Genomic DNA, 20,239 nt, shown 5'->3' with positions numbered 1-20,239 from the left:
TGGAGGTGGGTTTGTGTGTGTGTGTGTGTGTGTGGTGTGGGGAGGTGGGGAGCTTTCTGGGTAGGGTTGGGTATCGTTTGGGTTTTATCCGATACCGGTGCTAAATCGATACTTTTAAAACGGTGCGGCCGAAACGGTGCCTGAACCGTACTTTTTTTTTTTAAATTTTTTTTTAATTAAAATGGTCTAAAGCATGAATTGCTTTTTTTTATTGATAAGACAAATTTGAACATGAAATTGAACTGTTATATTCAATTTACTATCAATATCTACGAATAATACATTTAAATGTTAAAACAGCTTGCCATGCATGCACACACAATGGTAAGCTCTGCTTGCAAGTTTACCCAGTGCCATAAGGTATGTTAAAACCGCTTGCCATAAAACTGCCAGGTCATGGACAATGGCATTTGCAAGCAAGCTAATCTAACAGGGACTCTACTTTCCAGTTAATTCAGTGTGTTCCCAAATGCTTCAAGAAATGTCATGTCTTAACCCATAACACGCAGTAGTTTTCAACATGTTAGGCTACATGTCGGTGTTGAAGTGTTTACATTCCCAGCGCTAGCCTAGTAGGCATTTTAACAGCAACTATGGCTATGCGCTAACACCAGTCAGCTGAAATTAATTAGCGATAACGTAAGGAGATGGTTTCGTAGCCTCTTTGACAGCTCCTACATATGTATGTTTTTGCCAGCTAACTTTTACCATGATCTTCATATTCATTGTGATGCTATGGGCCTCATACACATGAAAGATTAATATCATGATTATCATGATCATGAACATTATTTTGTTTAACACACCGTGAAATAAAGTTTTCACCTTACAACTTTGCTGATAACATTTCAAATAAATGTCAGTTAGCGCATTAGCAAGGATATTGTGTAACGTATAGGCTAGCCTACTGTTGATGTTGTTTCATAGCCTTTTGCTTGTGTGTAGTTAGACAGGCCCACTGCTAGTTTTTGACAGGAGCTCGCGATATCGCTTTAAAGTAAGCTACTTGGGCTCATACAAGCTGTCAAACACTGTCCACTTGCCTATGAGGTGCACCCTTCTGGTTTATACCATACATCCAGTGTTTATCATAGGTAACTGTATCTGGATGTGTTGCTATCAGAGCAAGATGTTAGAGAGGCGCATGGCATGCAGTTATTTGATGCAGTTACTACCATTTGTGTCGGCACCGGTGCCATATTAGAACCGTGTTTCGGTGCCCAACCTTATTTCTGGGGCACTGAATCCACCTGCTCTTCTCTGCTGCTCTCTTCAGATAAAGACCCCAGAGACAATGCTAATGACCTGATAAACAAAATCTGTGTGTGTGTCTGTGTGTATCAGTGTGTGTGTGTGTGTGTGTGTGTGTGTCTGTCTGTCTGTCTAGGTAAACATACACTGTCACCTCTTGCACTTATTCTATTGAGATAGTGTAAAGGAGAGCAGGAGACACAGAGAGGTTGGGCTAGAGGATGAGGCAGATTAAACTGCTTAAGCACATGTTTCCCAGGGAGTTAAGGAGGGTTCTGATCATGAATACAGATATCTGCTTTGTCGAGGAATGGAGTGAGATGTGGAAAGAGAGAGAGAGAAAGGGAGAGAGAGAGGGAGAGAGAGATATGTTTGATAAAGACCCTCTTAGAGCAGAGCTGTGTTGGCCTGCGGTGAATCTGATAAGAGAATCATTCATCGGCAACTGCAGCTGGGTTACACACAGAGCTCTAGATCATTGATACACACACACACACACACTCACAGACAGAAAGACACACACACACAGACAGAAAGACACACACACACACACACACACACACAAACACACAGAGACAGAAAGACACACACTATGGTCCTGTTTCCCTGTTGCAGACATGCTGAGTTCGTTCTCATTCATCTGGGAGTGATGCTGCCTCTCTCTAAGCCATGTTTCCTCAAAGACTCACACACACCGTGATCTTCATATCCACAAACGTGCAAACATGCACACACACACACACACACACACACACACACACACACACACACACACACAGGGGACACCCTGTCCTGGTTGTGTTTGTTGCAGTGGTATCCCTCTGCATTTGGCTGTAATCATGTTATCTATTTGCATGATAAAGGTTAGATGAGGAAACAGGAGGTGAAAACAGCCTGATCATTTAGAAAACATTAGTGAAATGTCAAACAGTAATGATGAAAAGCCACTAATAGTGCCGTCTAAATGTCAAAGTCAAATGATTCAATTAATAGCATGAGAGAGGAGGCATGTGGTGATTTACCCCAACGGCACACCAATATCCTCCAGGGAGGTGTGTGTGTGTGTGTGTGGATGCATGTGTGTGTGTGTGTGTGTGTGTGTGTGTGTGTGTGTGTGTGTGTGTGTGTGTGTGCATGTGCATGTGGATGTACATGCTTGGGATGTTATTACATTACATTTCATTACATTTGGCTGACGCATTTTTAACCAAAGCGACTAACAACATGGTAACAGTTAAGTTTTAAAGCAATTCTCTCAACAATTCTAGGACAATTTTAAAACGGTAGAGTACAGTAAGAATAAGTGCATCAGTGAGTGCTGTTTTTAAACAGTTGAGTGTCAGTTCAAGACGGGTGGTAAGTGTTAGGATCAGCAAGACTTGTGGTGCTATGAGAGGAGATGTTCTCCAAAGAGCTGGGTCTTCAGGAGTTTTTTGAAGATGGAGAGGGATGTCCCTGCTCTTGTGTATGTATGTGGTTTTGAGCAGTTGTGAAGGGGATTATTATTTGGTAGTGATGAGGGATGTGTTCTGATATCTGAAGAGCAGAACATTGAAAAGGTTCTACATTCTTGAGTACTGTAGAATGGTAAGCACTGGTCTGGAGTCCTACCCAAGAGACAGACATGTTTATGATGTCTGACTGCTCTGCTATGTTAGTAGTTAGTGAAGGTGTATAACCTTTGTGTGTGTGTGTGTGTTTATGTGTGTGTGTGTGTGTGTGTGTCTGTGTCTGTGTCTGTGTCTGTGTGTGTGAGAGCATGTGTGTGTGTGTGAGCATGTGTGTGTGCCTGTGTGTGTGTGTGTGTGTGGTCATGGCTGTTATTTGATTTGCATGGTTTGCCAGGCCTCCTCTCCTCTCTGCTTCACAGTGGAGCTGTGCTGAGTGGACTGCTGCCTGCTGATAGTTCCACAAATAGAGGGATTTCAGACTCCCATTTTCTGGATGACTCTCCTGTAAACTCACACGACCACTGGGGGTCTTTCCACATTTCTCCAGTCCAGTTACACACAAGTACACATAAACACACGTGCACACACACACACACACACGCAAACACACACACACATGCACACACAAAGTTCCCTATCTTGTTAATTGGCCATGTAACATTTTGATGTAATAAAAAAAAAAACTGTAACTTAGATACAGAATAACAATTGAATCACATGTAGGATGGTATTTAGTAGATAACCACCATTTTACAAGTATTACCAGTTGTAACAAGTGGAAGCAGCAAGATGTGGAAATCAATAGCTGTCGCAGTCGTGTGAAAATGATGATCCATGGTGAGTAAGGTTGTAAAGCAGTGTGTGTGTGTGTGTGTGAGTGTGTGTGTGTGTGAAAAAGATGATCCATGGTGAGTAAGGTTGTAAAGCAGTGTGTGTGTGTGTGTGTGTGTGAGTGTGTGTGTGTGTGTGAAAAAGATGATCCATGGTGAGTAAGGTTGTAAAGCAGTGTGTGTGTGAGAGTGTGTGTGTGTGTGAAAAAGATGATCCATGGTGAGTAAGGTTGTAAAGCAGTGTGTGTGTGTGTGTGTGAGTGTGTGTGTGTGTGAAAAAGATGATCCATGGTGAGTAAGGTTGTAAAGCAGTGTGTGTGTGTGTGTGTGTGAGTGTGTGTGTGTGTGTGTGTGAAAAAGATGATCCATGGTGAGTAAGGTTGTAAAGCAGTGTGTGTGTGTGTGTGTGAGTGTGTGTGTGTGTGAAAAAGATGATCCATGGTGAGTAAGGTTGTAAGGCAGCAAAAACCCACTTTTGAAAATCAATGATCATTTTCTTGACTCGTCCACAGAGAGAAGGTGCAGGCAGGCAAACAGCTTCAAAACTGCAGTACTTGATACCAAGAGCGCGCACACACACGCACACGCAGATGCACACGCACACGCACACACACGCACACGCACATGCACACATACACATACACACACACGTACACACATACACATACACACACACGCACACACACACACACATGCACACACACACACACACACACACACACACACACACACACATGCACACACACACACACACACATACAGCTTCAAAACCGCAGTGTTTATTACCAAGAGCACACATGCACACACACTCACATACAGGTTCAAAACTGCAGTATTTGTTACCAGGAGCTTACTATTATAGAGGGTGTGCCGTCTGAAAATATCAGAATATCAGAAAATGGACACAAATCATACAACACATGCACACACACACACACACACACACACACACACACACACACACACACACACACACACACACACACACACACACACACACACACACACACACACACACACACACACACACACAGACAAAGCAAGAGAGAGATTTGTCTATTTCTGAAATCACAATCATAAAATGACATAAGACTACAGGCTATATAACCTGTACACAGATTCTCAAAAGAATTGCAGTGCTGTCCCAGCAGAATCTCTCCAGATGTGTGTGTGTGAGTGTGTGTGTGACTTGTGTGTGTGTGTGTGTGTGTGTGTGTGACTGAGTGTGTGTGTGTGTGTGTCCCAGCAGTATCTCTCTGGAGATTACAAGCTGTAGTGTGTTTGTGTGCTGGATGAGGAATTATGACATGCATGCGACACATTAACTGTCTGATTGCATTGTAGGATTCCTGATGTGTGTGTGTGTGTGTGTGTGTGTGTGTGTGTGTGTGTGCGCGTAGGATTCCTGATGTGTGTGTTATGTACTACTATTAGCCACTATAGCCACTAGCAATGCTTTGTCTTGAGGGGCCCTGTGCAGTTTTGACATATCTCTTGCTATTTGCTCACAGTTGGGGGCAGCCGTGGCCTACTGGTTAGCGCTTCGGACTTGTAACCGGAGGGTTGCCGGTTCGAACCCTGACCAGTGAAGTGCCCTTGAGCAAGGCACCTAACCCCTCACTGCTCCCAGAGGGCCGCTGTTGTTGCAGGCAGCTCACTGCGCCGGGATTAGTGTGTGCTTCACCTCACTGTGTGCTGAGTGTGTTTCACTAATTCACGGATTGGGATAAATGCAGAGACCAAATGTCCCTCACGGGATCAAAAGAGTATATATACTTACTTATATTTATAGTTTTCTCTGCAGAGCTCCCCCTACAGCTTCAGGTTATATATTTAACGACATCGCTCGGTCAGTCTGCCATTTCCTCTTTCCTCCGACAGCGGTTTACTCGATTTCGGCTTCTTTTCACTGGCTCTGCTGTGACAAATGTCTGAGAAACTCCATCGCTACCTTGTTCTAGCCGGTGCCTGGCATGTATGTGTGTTGTGCAGTAAAGCAGTTTGTTACATCGCAAGACTTTCTGACTGAGGCCGGCGGCTTGCCGGACCAAAGTTGCAAGGCTGTTTTTTCCCCTCACAGACGTTGAGTTGTTAAGTTAAGGTAAATTAAGCTAAAAATAACAAAAGGTTGAGGTTTTGAGTGTATGAGTGTGTGTGTGTGTGTTTGTGTGTGCACTTGCATTCGGAGTAGGCAGTCATGGGAAATTGAGCCTTGCCTGACTGGGAAAGTGTTAAGTTCCAGAGAAAATGGACTTTGCATTTAACCTGGAATTGAAATTGATCCTATTTCAGGAAGGTCTGGCTGCTTCGGTCCCAGAGCAGAGAAGGGGTGATGGGAGGAGGGGGAGCAGAGAAGTGGAAAGAAAGGATGATGAGAGAGGAAGGGTGTGTAGAGTGAGAAAGAGGAGTAAAAAAAAACTATGAAAAGCAGGGTACTTGTGTGTGTGTGTGTGTGTGTGTGTGTGTGTGTGTGCCTTTACAATTTCCTTATAGAGGAAGAGACAGAGGGCCAGATGTACTAACGCTTTTGTGCCCACTTCAGGCGTATTTGTTTCGCAACGTGCGTGTAAAATCATTGCAAGGTATGTACAAACAGGCCGCAATGATGTAAAAGCACAAACTACCTGTCGCGGGAGCTGAAAGTGGCAGATTGCGTTTTTAATGTCATGCATATGCATTCATGGGAGGATCCAGGGGAAAGTGGGAGTTTAGCGTAAAAAGATGAGGGGAAGAGTAAAGAGCGCCTAGTTATGTATTCCGCGGTATGTACAAAGACTGCTCCTGAAAGCGCACGTCTATTCTATCCTAAATACTTCCGCCTTGTAAAAGCAGGTGTTAATCCAAATTTTGCACCAGTTTTGTAAGTATTTGTACTATCAAAAGCAACATTAACTTTCGTTGTCTTACTTTCACTTTCACGTCGTTCACTTAAACTTTCCTACTTGCTAGATTTGACCAATCTTCCATAGCCTACGTGCACAAGTAGTTTGAGTAGAACTACTGATCTTCATTATCTCCTTGCTTGTTGACATCTTATCATGCATGTATGGTATTATTTCATGATCGCTAAACGTTTGATTCTTTTTAATGTTGTCATCCGTTAACTTCATTCAACTGCGCTTGTAGGCGCTGCCATTCAGTTGTGGACGTTCGTAAATTGCGTTTATGGGCGAAGAAAGGCAGAGAAAAGCGCAGTTTACACTAAGGATTGAACGATTGATAAATATGACGGAAACTTGGGTCTGACAGCGTTCGCAATGTGCGGTTTGTCCATGACGCTGATAGCGCTACGTTCGCAAATGTACGTACATCTGGCCCTCAGTGCACAGTGTGTGTTGTTTTAAGTGCATGTATAGATGCTTTTTGCCCTGGTGATAGCCAGCAGCAGAGTACAGTGACAGAGGGGGTATTTGTGATTTTTATGCGTTCACATTCAGAGCCACATCAGGGCCACATCAGAGCCAGAGTCTGCACCCGTGTGTGGATGTTGCCTGCTGTGGACTGAGTGGACCTCCCTGTAGCTCCAGATTCCAATTGTTCCCTTTATTACTAGTTGTTCTCTTGCTGTACGGCCTCATGAATGGAGCGTGAGTCAGAGGATGCATTAACCTTTGGCTCTGAATCACAATGCAGCTTTTTAAATGCAGTTAAAAGGCAGTTAATCAGACAAAGAGCTGGAGTCTGCCTTTAGTAGAGTTATGGACCGGTGTAGGCTTCCCAGCAGGTTCTGATGAATGAGCTATTTAGTGAGGGACTTATATAACGGGCCTGCATTCAGACACAATCTTAAACAAACTTAATGTAGAATGCAAATGGAATGCTCATCAAGTCATGTCCAGAAAGACCAGCTATTTTTGGGTCCGATTCTTGAATAATGAGTATACAAATTTGTAGATGTTGCTGATTAATCTGATTATTGTGTGTTTAGAATGTGATTGTGGTGCGTGTTGAATGTGATTCTAGTGTGTGTTGAATGTGAATGTGTTTTGAGGTGATTGTGGTGTGTGTTGATTTTTTCTTTCAGGTTGAAGTGTGGTGTGTGTTGATGTTTTTTCAGGTTGAGGTGTGGTGTGTGTTGAGGTTTTCTAATGAGGTTTTCTGTCTTCCTGCAGAGCCCATGCAGGGTCCACGCCACGTGGAGGTGGTGGACGTCCAGGCCAGGCAGGTGACGGTGCGCTGGGAGGCGTTTGGCTACAACGTGACGCGCTGCCACAGCTACAACCTGACGGTGCAGTACCGCGAGCGTGGGGTAGGGGGCGCTGGTGAGCAGGAGCAGGGCCAGCGGCGGGAGGAGCTGTGCGTGGACACACTGAGCGCCACTCCGCAGCACACCATCCACAACCTCACGCCCTTCACCAACCTCAGCCTCCGACTGCTGCTCCGCAACCCAGAGGGCAGCAAGGAGTCCCCAGACATCCACCTGCAGACCGACGAGGACGGTGAGCTTGGCATATCAACTGGACATAGTGAATGTGGATGGCGTGCTCCCTCTGAGGAATGTGGCTGTAGTGAGATCTGTCAGTGTAGCCTCCATCCTGGGCACCACCTTTCTCTATAGTTGCATTATTCTGTAACTGTAATTATGATTGTCAGAGAATGGTATAATGTGTTTGTTAGAACACCAGTCATGCGTGCTATGTACTGGTTCTTATGGACTTCATTTCCCATCAGTCCCTGGGGCGGTGCCTCTGGACTCCATCCAGGCCAGTGCGTATGAGGAGAAGATCGTCCTGAAGTGGAGGGAGCCAGCTCAGACATACGGAGTCATCATTCAGTATGAGGTGAGGGACAAGGAACTGACCCCTCGAACAACTACACACACACACACACACACACACACACACACACACACACACACACTTACTCACACACACACACTAGAACTAGAACTGACCCAAGGCCTCAAACAACTACACACACACACACACACAGACACACACACACACACACACACACACACACACACACACACACTTACTCACACACACGCTAGAACTAGAACTGACCGAAGGCCTCGAAAAACTACATACAAACACTGTTTAAAACATCCATAAAATACCTATAAATAGCAATGTGATATAACAAATGTTTTGATGTAATGACAAAAATGCCTATGCTCTGTGTATGCTGTGTGTTCAAGACAGCTCAAATCAGAAATACATATAACTCCTGGTGACTAGTGAGACTAGTGTTACTGAGACAGCTTTAACTAGCATAGAACATAATATGTGCATACACTTGTATGTATATAATATGTGCACACATACAATGTGTAGTACAATGTGTCTATAAACTCATAAAATATCTGCACACATTCGTACAATATGTCGACAACAGGACAATGGACAATGGTCACAGTCATGCTTACGTTCAACCTTTATTAGTGGGCTTGATCAAGCAAGCTCACTATTGTTCTTCTTAAGTTTTCATATTATTCCCGTTCACCCACTTTTTGTACTGACTACTGCTCCTAGAGAGTTTGAGCTATCGACACGGTTCCAACTCCAAAAATTCAGGCCCGAACCGGTGTATGTTGCTTACATTTTCTGTGTTTCCGGTTTTTCGTCGGTTTTTGCCATTGAAATGAATGGCGAAATGCTCAGGATTTGAATTTCCATCCATGACATTACCCTAGCAACAACCTAGAAACCACCTCTACAGTATAATGGCAACCAACATGATTACCCTAGCAACCACCATAGCAACCGCATTATTTTGCATACCAACCAGCATATGGCATATGTACCCTAGCAACACCCTATCAACCATCTTAATTTCCCTAGCAACAACCTAGCAACCACCAAAGCAACCAACATAGTAATAAACATGATTACTCTAGTAACCACCATAGCAACCGTGTTGTTTAGCATAGCAACCACCATGTACCCTAGTAATACCCTAGCCTAGCAACCATTCAGCAACAACATAGCAACCACTGGCAACCCTAGCAACAACATAGCAACCACGACTAGTATAAGTAAGTATAAGTATATATACTCTTTTGATCCCTTGAGGGTTCAAGGGATCAGGGAAATTTGGTCTCTGCATTTATCCCAATCCGTGAATTAGTGAAACACACTCAGCACACAGTGAACAACACACAGTGAGGTGAAGCACACACTAATCCCGGCGCAGTGAGCTGCCTGCAACAACAGCGGTGCTCGGGGAGCAGTGAGGGGTTAAGTGCCTTGCTCAAGGGCACTTCAGCCGCTTTCTACTGGTCGGGGTTCGAACCGGCAAGCCTCCGGTCACAAGTCTGAAGCGCTAACCAGTAGGCCACGGCTGCCCTAAATGTATCCTAGTAACAACCTAGCAACCACCACTGTAATGTGACCCTAGCAACCACCATAGCAACCAGCATAGCAACTGCTTTATTTATGCATTTTGGCTTATTGGATGCAACCACCACTGTAATGTGACCCCTAGCAACCACCATAGCAACCAGCCCTTTATTTATGCATTTTGGCTTATTGGATGCAATAAGCAACAACCTAGCAACCACCACTGTAATGTGATAGCAACCACCATAGCAACCAGCATAGCAACTGCTTTATTTATGCATTTTGGCTTATTGGATGCAATACGCAACAACCCAGCAACCACCACTGTAATGTGACCCTAGTTAAACCACCATAGCAACCAGCATAGCAACTGTTTTATTTTATTTTGGCTTATTGGATGCAATAAGCAACAACCTAGCAACCACCACTGTAATGTGACCCTAGCAACCACCATAGCAACCAGCATAGCAACTGCTTTATTTATGCATTTTGGCTTATTGGATGCAATACTAAACAACCTAGTAACCACCACTGTAATGTGAATCCCTAGCAACCACCCATAAGCAATCCCAGCATAGCAACTAAGCTTTATTTATGCATTTTGGCTTATTGGATGCAATACGCGAACAACCTACAAACCACCACTGTAATGTATCTCTAGCAACCACCATAGCAACCAGCATAGCAACTGCTTTATTTATGCATTTTGGCTTATTGGATGCAATACGCAACAACCTAGCAACCACCACTGTAATGTGACCCTAGCAACCACCATAGCAACCAGCATAGCAACTGCTTTATTTATGCATTTTGGCTTATTGGATGCAATACGCAACAACCTAGCAACCACCACTGTAATGTGACCCTAGCAACCACCATAGCAACCAGCATAGCAACTGCTTTATTTATGCATTTTGGCTTATTGGATGCAATACGCAACAACCTAGCAACCACCACTGTAATGTGACCCTAGCAACCACCATAGCAACCAGCATAGCAACTGCTTTATTTATGCATTTTGGCTTATTGGATGATGCATTAATGAAACTTTAGTTAGAAACTTTATAATCCCCTTCGGGATTTTTTTTCTCAGTAAGTGATGCATAGGACATCTGCCTCTGTTTTGACACAACCAGACCAGGGGCCTGCGTGGATTTCATACTAAAACATTAAGCGTGACGCGGCAAACCTGAAAAAGTAAAAAGAAAGGAGCATAGCAGTGGCTAGCTATAGAGTCACAGACCGTGGTAGAATTATTGGTCAGTCTGCAAGTAGGTGACAGGGTTCACATAACTGGGTTTGATGCATTTGAACCATTACAACACAACTGCATTAATTAAAAAAACACAACATTACGGTTTCTGGATCATTTCCCTATTTGCACACAAGTGTGACAACAGTAATGCGAATGCTTACTCGAGGAAATTAAGTATCTTATGCAGTCAATCACACTAAGGGAAATAGCTTATATCCGCGCTTATTGTGTAGGCTATAGGTTTTACATTCCCTTTTAATTCATATCCTCTAATAAGTCTACAGTTGTCATTATAGATAGCTTGTTGCATAACTTAGTAGAATTTGAGCATGTTGCATGTCCATTTTTATAGAAACATAGACCTACTTTTGAAGTGTTATCATTTTTAATAACCCACGTTTTACAATATACTGTGCAAATAAAGGCCTAGACTCGCGATCAACTAATGTTGTTGCGCTGCATTGCCTCTAAGTGTTGCCAACTGACGATACACATTGGAAATGTGCGTACGCCAGACATGAAGTTTGTGTGGAGGACCGCACATTCTCACGTTCAAGTCGGCCTTCGTACATCCGGACGTGAGCGTGAGAAGTGGCGTACGCAGCATTTTTGTGCGTACGCAAGCTTTGTACACGAGGCCCCAGGTGACAAGAAACACTCACAGACCCCAATCACATTAGCATTACACATTCCCCCCATAAGACAGACACAGGAAGACATTGTACATTGGACAGGACATATTAACCATCAACAAATCCCATCTCTACACAAGGCTTCAGTCCATAGTGGCCAGTAATGCACTGAGGCTGTCAATATACAGGGTATAAAAGGTGTAAAAACAATAATATACAGAATAAATTAGTAATTCATAGGTGCATGAGCATACAATGTGTCGTCCCTGCTCAGACCAGCTGGGCAGGGTACAGCATAATTTGATTCCCGATTTTTCAAAAATTACTGTTGCGATCCGTTTGCCAAACTGCACCTGATCAAGCCCACTCTTGCATTTCCTCGGAGATGCAATTCTAGTTCATATCTGAGATTCAACATACCAAGTAGATTAGAGAATGACAATTTAACGCAACAGGTTGCATTGGTGAGTGAATGCTACTATGCACAAGTCACTAACTACTGTCAAAACAGTGTCGTTCTGAAATTCATTTTTCCCCTTTTATCTTCTATTTGTACCTATATTCTCTCTCTCATAATACTCCTACCAGCTCAATCAAACAGACTGAGACTGTTTAGTCCCTAGAAGTCGCTGGCCTTGAAGCTTGAGTCCGGCTCTTTGATTTGCCGTATCAAAGGGCCTCAAAGTGAGATCCCAGAGAGAAGCTCAGATAGCAGCCCCACATCTCATCTCATCTCATCTCATCTCACCTCCTTTGCTCCCACCACAGCCAGGGCACATGGCCCTGCTGCTCCCTCACTTCTGTCCATCTCTATGGCTCTCTCTTCCTCTCTCTTTTTATCTCTCTATCGTCTGTATTTCTCTCTCACCTAAGTTCTGTCTCTCTATCACTTTTTTTTTCTTTCTCTATCTCTCTATTTTGGGCTCCCATCTCTGTCACTTTCCCTTCTCCTCTCTGTTTATCTCTTTTTATCTCTATTTTCTGTCTCTCTATCACTCTCTTTTTATCCTCTTTCTATCTCTATTTTCTCTCTATCACTCTCTTTTTATCTCTCTTTCTATCTCTCTATTGTCTGCATCTCTCTCTCTCTCTCAGCTCAGTGACTTGGGCTCATTGTGGCTGCTGGTCTGAGCTGCTGTTCTATCTCTCTTCTGTTCTGAAAGAAAATGTGCAAGCGAAGACAGCTGACGGGTCATCTCTCCCTCAGATCGCTGGACGAGTGAAGACAGCTGACATCATTCAGAGCTCACTCGACCACTTTTTTCAGAGCTTATGTGTCATGCGCTGTGACAGAATACAAATGGAATTCATGTTTTCAAGTTTTGAGTAGACTGGCGAAATAGAATGAATATTGTTTGTATTATTAATATTAATAGACTATTAGCGTTTGAGGGAATGCTCATGTATGTGTGAGTGAATGATGTTGAAGATCCTACTGTTAAACATAAACAAATAATTGTTTCAATTTGCTCTTAAAATGCTGATTGCGTTTGGAAGTGTAGCCTATGACATTTTCAGATCAAGAGCCTTATGAAGAGCTCCTTGAAGCGCTGTGGAATTTGATGGAAGCTGAATTAGCTGCCCTTTCAAAAGAAAGCTCCCTTTGTGTTCACTAATTAGAATTATATGGGAGCCCTTTGATTGCCAGAAGAATGAAAGTGTGTTTATAAGTGGGCTTGATAGATAGGCTCCATTATGGTGAAGTAAAAAAGCCTTTCAGGAAGCGCTCTCTGCCTTCTTCCTCTGAAGGCACTGATGGTCAAAAGCTCGGAGTGGGAAGCGATGCATGCACACAAGTCACACCTGAGGACTTTGGCAGTATGTGTATGTTTGACATGGTTGGACAACGTAATGTTAATTACCATCTTTTAAGAACAAAAATTCATTCAGTCATTTTGAACTGTATAATAATATGACTGCAAAAAGGCAATACTGCTTTTAAGCAGCTTGTCAGTAAGTCCACACAAAGTATTTTGAATACAATGCAAACGCAAATTATGTATATATATATATATATATATATATATATATATATATATATATATATATATATATATATATATATATAAATATTGTTCTCATGTAGCATGATGACCTCCAGACCTGCAGGGCGGCGGTACTGAGCTGACAGTTGTGTGTGTCTCCCTCAGATCTCCTATAAGGCGGTGAGCTCTTTTGACCTGGCGCTGGATCTGTCCAATCAGAGCGGCAGGGTGGTGAAACTGGGCAACGAGACGTCCCACGTGTTCCTGGGGCTCTACCCCGGCTCCACCTACTCCTTCACCCTGAGGGCCAGCACCGCCAAGGGCTACGGACCCCCCACCATCACCCAGGCCACCACACGCATCTCAGGTAGGAGGGGGCGCACACACACACATAGACACAGACACATACATTTACACACACACACACAAACACTTACACACTCACACACACACACACATACATTTACACACATACATTTACACACACACACACACACACACACACACACGCTTTACACACACACACACACACACGTTTACACACACACACACACACACACACACACACATGCACACACAAATTTACACACACACACACACACACACACACACACACGTTTACACACACACACACACACACACACGTTTACACACACACACACACACACAGAAAGAGTAAGTTTGGAGTGATGATTTGATGAACGAAAAGCTTAACGTTTCTGATGTTGGATGGAGGGATGATTTGATGAAAGAGTGTTTAATGTTTCTGATGTCTGGATGGAGGGATGAGAGTGAAAGAGAGTGAGTGAAACTGAGACTTTAACTGAAGATGCATTGTTGTTGAGGTATTTTAGCAAATTGATTCCAAAACAAGACACCAAAACCAATTCGATATTTCAGAGAGAGAGAAAAGAGAGTAGAGAGAATAAACCTTTTTAAATAATGGCTGTGTGTGTGTGTGTGTGTAGTTTGTTTGTGTCTTCCAGCTCCATTCAATCAAGAGACATCCATCAACCAGACTGACAGCACTGTGACTATTCCTCCTGAAACCAGCCAAGAGCAGAGGGGCTCCAAATACACACACACACACACACACACACACACACACACACACATACAGACACACACACACACACACACACAGACACGCATACAGACACACACACACACACACACACACACACACACACACACACACACACACATACATTTACACACACACACATACACACACACACACACACACACACACATTTACACACTCACACACACACACACACACAGAAAGAGTGTTTGGAGTGATGATTTGATGAACGAGTGTTTAACGTTTCTGATGTTGGATGGAGGGATGATTTGATGAAAGAGTGTTTAATGTTTCTGATGTCTGGATGGAGGGATGAGAGAGTGAAAGAGAGTGAGTGAAAACTGAGACTTTTAACTGAAGATGCATTGTTGTTGAGAGGTATTTTAGCAATTGATTCAAAACAAGACACCAAACCGAATAAAGAGTTATTAGATAAATGATATTTCAGAGAGAGAGAGAGAAAAAGAGAGAGAGAGAATAAACCTTTTAAGTTACTGATATCTGTGTGTGTGTGTGTGTGTGTGTTTGTTCTTGTGTCTTCAGCTCCGTCTATGCCTGCCTACGATCAAGAGACATCCATCAACCAGACTGACAGCACTGTGACTATTCTCCTGAAACCAGCCAAGAGCAGAGGGGCTCCAATCAGGTACACACAAACACACACACACACACACACACACACACAGACACGCATACAGACACACACACACACACACACACACACAGACACGCATACAGACACACACACACACACACACACACACACACACACACAGACACACAGATACAGACACACACACACACACACACACACACACACACACATACTCATCATGATTCTCTTGTTGAAGAGATGCAAGAGAGCAGGCAGGACTGCCATTGCTTACCTGGGTGACTTCACACGATGGGCTTCTGCTCTGACTAATGACAAGATAGTTAGTAAATGATGTGAATTTTGTGAAGTATTGTGGTTCATCAGAAGCGTTTGGAGCTGTCATCCGGTGATTGGCTTTGTTGGCGGCAGATCCAACAGGCAGCCAGAAGCTCAAAGCACAGATGCTTCCCCCTGAATCAGCCACACTTATCTGCCATTTTAATGGATTCTCAGTGTTGTTTCAAAAGCTTCACACTGCTAGTATCATCCCCTTGCTGTCTTGCCAGTAATGCAGTGATAACGCACGTCAGGAATGGGAGCCAGCACCCTGTGTGTGTGTGTGTTTGTGTGTGTGTTTGTGTGTATGTGTGTGCCAGTAATGCAGTGATATCACACGCCAGGAATGGGAGCCAGCACCCTGTGTGTGTGTGTGTGTGTGCGTGTGTGTGTGCGTGTGTCTTGATTACATATTTTCTGTAATTACCATGAAAACAGAAATATGGCGCTAGACTTACACACTAGATGCCAGAGTGTTTATGTCCTCAAGGCATATGGCAGAGGAACGCACGTTACTGTCAATTTTAGAGGATTAGATTTTGGTAACCCCCCCCGCACACGCACACACACACACACAAACACACATACACACAAACCCAAAACAGATGATCTCCTCCCTGGTCTAGAGTTTTGCTCAATAAACTCAGTTACCACTTACTGCTCTTGCATACAGTATACACACATGGGAGAAAACAGGAGGAACAATAGAACCATGTTAGAACCATGTTAGAGAATTTTTTGAATGGGGAAAGCGAACGCACCCGATATTTGACATTTTCTTTAGGTGCTAGTCACGGGATACGTAATGTGATGAACAGAGGGAGACCGCATACTCTAGCAGCTCATATGCCAGTAGTTTAATACAAAACAAACAACGTTTCTGCTCAAGTCTCACAGGACTTCTCAAGACTTCAGAAAGGCCTAAGGCCGAAACGTTGTTTCTTGAGAAAGGCCACAGGCCGAAACGTTGTTTCTTCAGAAAGGCCACAGGCCGAAACGTTGTTTCTTGAGAAAGGCCACAGGCCGAAACGTTGTTTCTTTTGTATTAAACTACTGGCATATGAGCTGCCAGAGTGTGCGGTCTCCCTCTGTTCATCACAGAACCATATTAGAACCATGGTAGAACCATGTTAGAACCATGGAGAATAGGGATCGACCGATATTTGCGTTTTTACGTGTATTGGCATCAGCCGATAAGCGGCTGCATTCGCCAATAGTTTTTTCCCCCGCATTATTTACATACAGGCGTCCACGGCAGCTCTGTGTTGCTGGAGACGCTACAATTCACGTGCAGACTGCCCTTCCCCCACGAGCAGAGTGCTGAAAGCCTGCTCTTCAAGACAACAGTAAACTTTCAAAGCATCTTTTAACTGTTTGACTTAGCTGAAATATTGCCATACACTTTGAAGGTGGAAGCAAGTTTGTGGGTCCAAATGGAAAACACGAATGATAGATAGGTAGGCTACTTTTTAATGCTCAATGATCATTTATAAAACTGTATGTATCCATGTTCATGCGGTAGCTGCTACAAACACTGGTCATATGATTAAGTAGCCTAATGCCAACGTTGTTCCGTAGTATTTGTGGGAGTTTTATTCAGCGACCACCTGGCCGCGTGTTCAGTGAGTGTTGGACGCATGTGGTGTGTGTGTCTCCCTCCCTGAATGCCTGTTCTATACATGCTTGCCATTGTATTTAGGGATCTGCAAATAGCTAAGTTGTAGGCTATCCGTATGCATGCGTTAGCGGTAGCTGTTACGAACACTGGTCAATCATGTGATTAGGTAATGCCGACGTTGTTCCGAAATATTTGTGCGTTTTATTCAGCGACCACCTGGCTGAGTTTTGGACGCGTGTGGTGTGTGCGTCTCCCTTCGAGCGGGGCGGGGTTGCCATCGCAGTGATATGAGAGCTTTAATAATGACAGACGTGCAGTTGAATATTAATTCGTGTTAACGTTTATCATGTACCAAACTTACCGAATGCCTTAACTTGTTTAGAGCCGTTTGCTAACGTTATCATTATCATCCAGTTCAATGGTGGTTCGTCAGCTACCAAACAGAAGTTTGTGTGTGCGTCTGGTCTGTCTCACTCAGTGGGACACACGCATCACAGCGATATGAGAGTGCTGGGCGCTACCTGAAGGTGAGATTTTAAAACTTTGAGAGATACGCTTTTATACCTTTTGACGTTGATGCCGTTTAGAACAGAAACATCTGACACCACGTTATTTCCACGTTATTTTCCTCTGCTGATTTATGTTCTGTGGTTGACAAATCTGGCAGCTTTTTTTTAGAAAAATATAAACAGAAAACTTGAAACCATGCAGTCTAAAATGACAAATCAAGCACTTTATTTCAATAGCTACTTTTCTGGCTTATTGTTTTCTTAAATGATTTAAATGTGTTGACAAAGAACATTTTGTGATGACTTGAATTATGTCTTATAATATGTCAGCAAGTAATGCATCATCAAGGCTGTATTGTAAGATGTTGATGAAAGCATTTTGCACAGTTAACCATATCCAGTGCACCCATCCATAAGTTCAATAAATGTTCCTTTTTTAAATTGAGACTTATAACATTTGTTATCATCATTTCTGTAATTATGTGTCATTTGTATGATGTAAATTGAGGGAGCAAAATAAAAGCAGTATCGGCTCCAAATATCGGCTCAAGAAAATCGGCAGCCTGTATCGGTCTTCGGCTAAGGCTGATGGAAAAAAATCGGTATCGGTATCGGCACTAAAAAATCCATATCGGTCGATCCCTAATGGAGAACAGTGTAGCAGAAAGTGTGATGGAGAATCTACTCTTCCTTAGCAGAGCTCAGAAACACAGCCTCTTTCTCTCTGTTTCGTCACTGACCGTGTCAGTCTCGCTGTCCCTCCCTTGTCCCCCCCCCCACCTCCTCCCCTTCTCCCTTATGGGGTCTGTGGTGTCTCACAATGAGCCAGACACAGAGAAAGAAGGAAAGACCGAAAGAAAGAAAGAAAGTAAGAAAGTAAGAATGGAAGATGGAAACCAAAACCAACCACACGCACGACCCAGGAGAGGCCAGGCTGATGTGTAGGGGGGAAAGGGAAGGGGCTTTGAAATGCCGCCGTGTCAAGACCAGGAGCCACTTCATTCATCACCACCTGCATCCCATCCACATTCATACGCCTCTCATAGCACCATTAATCACTGCCATGAGAACACACTAATTCTGCCCCAGCGGCTCATTAACACCTCACTGACAGCAGCAGCTCAGGGTCCGACTAGGAGTCCAGGAGAGACGCTGTGTGAGCTGTTTATGTGTTTATAAGATGTTGCACTTAATGTGTTTTTGTTTTGATGTGTTTTACGCTGGATTGAGCTGATGCTTTAATGATAGCAACGTGTGCTAAACACAGCATAAAGGGTGTGTGTGTGTGTGTGTGTGTGTGTGTGTGTGTGTACATGTGTGCATGTGCGTGTGTGTGTCTGTGTACATGCATGCCTGTGTGTGTGTGTGTGTGTGTGTGTGTGTGTGTGTGAGTGTGTGGTGCTTTATCAAGGGTGAAAATAAACATTAAATATGACAGGAATAATTACCCATAACATAAATATTTCAGCAGAAATCATGCGCGTCTGCACACACACACACACACACACACACACACTTAGCTATGCTCCATTATCCACAGGTGGTGTTGATAATGTGTTTTTGTTTTGTTTTTGTTTTTTTCTTTGTTCATGGATTTAACTCTCATAACCCCTGGGACATAAACATCTAAGCCTCAACGTGTGTAATGTTGAGTCCGTGCTAGAAGCAGGGCAGATAAGTGCCACGTCTGGAGTGCCAAGGACTCTCTGTTCTTCATTTGCACTGCCGTCCTCATTTCCTCTCCTAACTTTATCCAACTCTTCCGTGTGAACCTGCCAAAGAAACTTGGAGACGTCTATGGAGACACCGCAGAGGCGTGTCTTCTGTCTCTGTCTGCTCTGCTGATCCATGAGAGCTCCCTCTGCACATGTTCTCTCCCTCTCCCTCTGCACACGTTCTTTCTCCCGCGTGTTCTCATCTAACAGCCCTCAGAGCTTAAACCTTCTCAGAGGTGAGATCTGCAAGCCATCCTCATAAACAGAAGCCATCAAACCACCCACGCACTGGGGAATGTTTGATATCTGGGAAGACGGTCCCTAGGCGGTGAACGTGCTTCAGTGTTGGTGCCTGATCTCAATGGTTGCTGAACTTGCCCAGAACACGTAGCTAGACTGTGGTGAACGTGCCCCGGTTGATGAACGTGCCCAGAACATGTGTTAGGCTGTGGTGAACGTGCCCAGGTTGGTGAACGTGCCCAGAACATGTGTTAGGCTGTGGTGAGCGTGCCCAGACGACGTAGCCAGACTGTGCTGAACGCGGACAGAACACGTAGCTAGACTGTGCTGAACGTACTCAGGCCATGTAGCCAGACTGTGCTGAACGTGGCCAGACCATGTAGCTAGACTGTGCTGAACGTACTCAGGCCATGTAGCCAGACTGTGCTGAACGTGGCCAGACCATGTAGCTAGACTG

General features: G+C 43.9%; 1 protein-coding gene across 1 annotated transcript in view; it reads left to right on the top strand.

Moving 5' to 3' along the window:
- Positions 1-20,239, top strand: part of LOC125299147 (receptor-type tyrosine-protein phosphatase mu-like) — a 171,775-nt gene that overhangs the window by 76,554 nt on the left and 74,982 nt on the right. Inside the window, 4 exon segments of the mRNA XM_048250301.1 lie at positions 7,645-7,971; positions 8,204-8,313; positions 13,851-14,052; positions 15,313-15,415. Of these exon segments, the coding sequence (XP_048106258.1) occupies positions 7,645-7,971; positions 8,204-8,313; positions 13,851-14,052; positions 15,313-15,415 (742 nt within the window).

The sequence above is a fragment of the Alosa alosa genome, chromosome 1 (assembly GCF_017589495.1).
Source record: "Alosa alosa isolate M-15738 ecotype Scorff River chromosome 1, AALO_Geno_1.1, whole genome shotgun sequence".
Taxonomy (NCBI): Eukaryota; Metazoa; Chordata; class Actinopteri; order Clupeiformes; family Clupeidae; genus Alosa; species Alosa alosa.
Note: the sequence above shows the minus strand (reverse complement) of the source record. Positions and strands in the feature narration are given on the sequence as shown.